The 5,130-nt window shown below is 45.0% G+C and overlaps 1 protein-coding gene across 2 annotated transcripts; it reads left to right on the forward strand.

Moving 5' to 3' along the window:
• The first annotated feature begins 1,336 nt into the window (after nucleotides 1-1,336).
• Nucleotides 1,337-4,256, forward strand: LOC109753050 (uncharacterized). Of its 2 annotated transcripts, none has more exons than XM_020311979.4 (5): nucleotides 1,337-1,628; nucleotides 1,732-1,912; nucleotides 2,184-3,230; nucleotides 3,303-3,458; nucleotides 3,659-4,256. In XM_020311979.4, exons 2-5 carry the CDS (start codon nucleotides 1,844-1,846, stop codon nucleotides 4,136-4,138), a joined length of 1,752 nt encoding a protein of 583 aa, XP_020167568.1. In that variant the 5' UTR covers nucleotides 1,337-1,628; nucleotides 1,732-1,843; the 3' UTR covers nucleotides 4,139-4,256. The 2 variants fall into 2 exon arrangements, with proteins under 2 accessions (XP_020167568.1, XP_020167567.1); XM_020311978.4 differs by having other exon boundaries at nucleotides 1,338-1,628; nucleotides 1,735-1,912.
• The last annotated feature ends 874 nt before the right edge of the window (nucleotides 4,257-5,130 follow it).

The following is a 5,130-nucleotide window of genomic DNA, read 5'->3' on the forward strand; positions in this document are numbered from 1 at the left end:
AGCAGCGAAATGAAGACATCAACGTAGTGGATCGACCTCTTCGAGAAGGGCAACCAAGACCGAGAAGACCCGTTATAAATTCATAATCAAATCCGTTCCCCCTTACTCCCCTTTCTAAATCTCGGAACGAGATTTCTTGTAGTGGAGGAGAATTGTGGCACCCGAATAATTAAGCTACAGTAACCCTCTACTAATGAGGCCACGTCACCACGGTTATTGTTGATAAACTCGCGTTGATTCAAACCCCGTTCAAATTCTAATTTAAAATCAAGTCAAACTATAAAGTTTTCAAATGTCAAAATTAAAATGTTCAAAGTATTGCAACTGTTCCATAACTAATTATGGTGGTCAACCAATTTTTTTTGCAAAGTGCCTAAATGCCTAAACTAATCAAGACAGTGGCCTAAACAATAATTTAATTGCTTTTTAAATTATAAAAATACTATGATATTTTATTTAAACCTCAAACTTTTTGTGGCAGTGGCATAATTACTAATGTTGATTTAGGGGCTAGTGTTGTATTTTATCATACTAAAAATAAAAAGAGGCTAATAAGAAAATAGAAACTGTAAGAAGAAAAGAAAATTGCAAATAGAAAAACAAAACATTAAAACAATGGAAAAGCCCCCCCGCCCCTGCCTTTTTCCCGGACCGTAGCCCACCCGCCCGGCCTAGGTGGCCCAGCTGCCACCTCCCTATCGTTGTCGTCTGACCGCGCCCGCTGTCGCCGACGGACCAGCTCGCCGTCCCGCGCCGCTACAGGCCCCCGGAGGGGATAAGGACGCCGCTTGCGCCCCCTCGATCCCCTCTCCCACTTCCCCCTTCCACTCCACTCGCCCTCGCCTGTCGTTCTCTCCCTCCCCACGATTTCCCCCACCTCCCGAGCGCGGCCACATTTGTTTTCTAAAAATACTTTTCTACAATTTTCAACTTTTTGCATACACATTTGTTTTTTCTGTATATTTTTGTGTATACATGACACACATTTTCTCTGCATGCATTTAACATATTTTTTGCAATTGCTTGGTTAACATTTTTAAAAATGTTTTGTACGTAAATATTGACAGTTAGTTCTTCTTTTCTCTATCTGTTACTACAACAGGTCGCCCATGCGACCAGGGTTCAACCTTGGTACTCCATTTTTAGTTTTTCTGTGTGTTCCAGCAGCACTGTATAAACACTTGGCGAGCCCACCAAAATCCGACTCGTTTTTGCTTGCAACTTTCTGTGATTAGCTCAAGGTCCTGGGCTGAAGACGCCACCCACCGATCGGCCCAGCGCGGCCTCACGTCAGGAACATTGGGCCTTAGCCTATCATTCCTCCACCGCAGGCCGCCCCCTCCGAGCAGGCCCTAGGGTTCCTTCCACAAGAGAGCAAAGGGGATCGGGTGTCAGTTATGCGCCGCCGCCCGCCGTGCGCCCATCTCCACTCTCTCGCCGTCGCCGTCGCCGTCGGATGCCTCGAATGAGGATCCACCGGTGCTTGAGCAGAGGCGCCCAAATAAGGACCGGCAATCGAAGCAATCAAGCGGCTCCACTCCGAGCCGCAGTCCGCAATCGAAGCGGCTCCCTTTTTTAGCGGCAATCCGGAATCAAAGCAGTCCTTCCCGGGCTACAATCACAATCAGGTCTTCTTTCGAATTCCTTCTCCCCTTTTGGATATTTTCCGTTGCATAGATAGAATTTTCATCAGTATTTAAACGAGAGTTTCCATCGGTGTCGGGAACCCAGCAGTTATATATATCTGGCCTGCCGGCACCGCGCCGCCCTCCAATATTCGGACAAGACGCAGCAGCAACTCCTTAGACATCAGTTTTTAGACTGACCGGCGGCAACTTGGGCGATGGCGAGGACTAGTAGCCGGCGACGGGCTGCCAAATTGATGGCCAAACCGTCCGGTTCGACCATGGTGGTGAGTTCCTTGTCCTCCCCTTCCTCTCAATGTCTTATTTGCCTTAGCAACCAGGGGTCAAATTTCAGTCTTTCAGACAGTATCAAAATCGTATCACATCCAACTTTTTTTTGGGTACAAATTAAATTGAATTTGTGTTATCTTACGTAGATCAAATCTGCATCTTTGCGACAGTAGACAAATTGTATCTCTGCATTTTTTTAGACTTGCAATATTGCATAACTGACTATATGGTGATATCAACTCTCATCTGTTTTGAGTCCAAATGTAGAAAGGCAACCCAGATGATAGGATCAGCAGCTTGCCCAATGACATCCTGGTCAACATTCTCAACCGGCTCGATGTTCGCGCCGCTACGAGAACCAGTGTCCTCTCGAGACGGTGGAGTCAGCTTCCTGCCATGGTCCCACAGCTTACAATCAGTGCTCGGGACCTCCTGCCGTCAGAAACTAAAACCAGCATTTCCAAAGCTGAAATTGTTCGGAGGACCACTGCAGCTGTGGCCAAAGATCCGGCCAATGCAGCAGTGTCCGATGCTGAATTGGTTCGGAGGACCAGTGCAGCTGTTGCCAAAGCCTTGGCTGATGCAGCAGCTGTAGCCAAAGCCTTGGCCAATGCAGCAGCTGTAGCCAAAGCTGTGGCCAATACAGCTGTAGCCAAAATGATAAAGAGCATACTGGCACGCAGGGATCCGGGTGGATGGCCCATTCGCCTCAGCATGACGTTTTACTTGAGAGACGGTGTCCCCATATCTGTTGGGCATACTGTGGGCAATGCCATGGCGACACTCAAGGTTGAGAAAGCCGAATTCACAGTTTTGACAGAGAAGAAGGGACGCAAGTGCAGTATTGATGATGTGGTGAACTATGGGACACGGTTTGTGTCATTTTTTAATGAATGCCACAATGCATTTGCTGGTCTCACGCGCCTCTACCTGGAGAATTTGAGATTCCGTGAATCCAACTTTGTCTCTAACATCCTTGTCACTTGCAAGCAATTAAATTATTTAGGTTTTTTCAATTGTGACACAGAGGATTGGATAACACTCCAAGTTGAACACGCACAGCTCATTGAGCTCAGTATTGTTAATTGCCGTTTTGACATGGTCAAACTCACCTGGGTTCCGAAACTCACCTGCCTGGTGTTTTTGTTTTGGTTAACTTCCAGAGAACCTCCACTGGCACTGGGCTATGTCCCATTGCTCGAGGTTCTGAGACTTTCAAATGCTGCTCGTAGTTTGGACAAAATGCTCAAGTTAAGTACTTTTCTTCATGAGACCTCTGTTCGAGACCTGACGTTGGGGTTTCAATGCGAAAAGGTAAGCTGTGGGTTGATTGCTTTGTCCTGGTTTCACTTGTTCTCTACTCATCCTATCATGTGCTTATTGCAGATTTGGGTTCAACCAGAGTGTTTGACCAGAAGGCAGGCATATGTGTTCCAGCAACTAAGGATTCTCAATCTAGTTAAAATTCCTGAAGGGTATGATCTCACCTGGACAATGTTCTTCTTGGAAGCGGCGCCGTCCCTGGAGGAGCTCTACATGACGGTATGTTCTTAGCTAATAAAGATTGTTCTATTCTTTCTTTTTTTGAGGAGTTGCTCTACTACGCAACTGCACCTCCAGTCTTTTGTTTGAAGGATTGGTCTGTTATCTTTGTTGCATGATTGTATGCACCTGTGCTTTCACTTGGAGTGCAAAATTAACCTGTTTCATTTACCTTTGTCCTATTGGTGGCATGCATGTAGGTATGGGACCATCCATGTGAAATGGAAATGAATCAGGAGATTAGGAGGGAGCAGTTGTATAGTGAGAACAAGGGCGTTGAATGGGAATCGCCTACATCAAATTTCAAGCACCACTGTCTGGCCAAGTTCATCCTCGTCGGCTTTCAAGCTAAAGACTACATGGTGAGTCATGTCAGGCGTGTCCTGAAAGCAGCGGTGAATCTACAGGATGTCTACCTGTATGATAGACTGGTATGTGCCAAGTGCCAAGAGAAAGTAAAGAATGCGCGCAGGTATGATGCACTGGTACGTTGCATATGCCCAGGCGTAAATCTGCCTATAAAGTTCCCATGTACAAACGAGGACCAGCGTGCAGTGCAGAAGCGAATGCCCCGGGGCATTGGGTCACTTGCCAAAATCCACTTCCTGTCATCTAATAAAATAAAGGCTGAACATTGGCCAAGGATAGCTGTAGATTCTTTGGGTGCCATTGAAGATTAGCTGGAGGTTATCCTTGTATAGCTAAATTTAGTTGAATGTTGTTTTGTAGCATTATTGTCCGTGAATTCAAGAATTTTCATGATCCACTTAAATTTCATACAAAGTGCGTTGAGTTGTATTGATCTGAGGTGGCTGTTAGCATAAAGTTGATATTCAATAAAATGTAACTTCCGAATGATCGAAAATGAACCAAAGATCCGAACGACGTCGCTGGATCCTCCTGGTTTCCCTGGCTCCTCGCTAGGAATCCTTCGTCCCCTGTTTTTTATTTCGTGCAAAAATTAATGTGCAAAAAATAATGTGAGGATTCAAAACTTGAACCTTAGCAAACTCAGCTAGCCTACAACCTCAGCTAGGTTCTGTTTCTTGCAAGATTGAAAGCAAATATACTATTTAACCTGTCTACGCTACTATATTTGCGCACAAACAAGTTAGTTCAGTTTCTGATTTTATTTTTTTTGCACTTGATTCGATTTTTTACCCATCAAACCAGTGATCGGCGAACCAGCAACCTACCTCATCCATTCATCCCTTTGGTTTTAGAAGTTATTTGGCAAACGTTCCGATTTTTTTGGGACACCGTTGAACGTCTCGCTTGATACCCTTGGTAACTCATGTGTAATTGCATGGTAATATACGCACAACAAGTATGGTAACTATTTGATCTGAAAGAGAAAACTTGTTGAAAAACATCCGCTGATAACTTAGATCTGGAGTCTGTTTTGGGCTTTGAAGAGGAGAAATCGTCGTCATCGTCATCATCAACCATCCTCCATCACCAGTTTCATGATGCTCACCGCCGTGCGTGAGTAATCCCATAGTAGGCTTGTTGGACGGTGATGGGTTGGATGAGATTTACCATGTAATTGAGTTAGTTTGGTTAGGTTTGATCCCTATGTGTAAATACCATGATAATATATGCACGATAACCTACTTAGCCCAGCTTGATTACTTTTTTGACCCGAGAAAATAAATTGTTGAAAAACACCCCA

The sequence above is a fragment of the Aegilops tauschii genome, chromosome 6 (genome assembly GCF_002575655.3).
Source record: "Aegilops tauschii subsp. strangulata cultivar AL8/78 chromosome 6, Aet v6.0, whole genome shotgun sequence".
NCBI lineage: Eukaryota > Viridiplantae > Streptophyta > Magnoliopsida > Poales > Poaceae > Aegilops > Aegilops tauschii.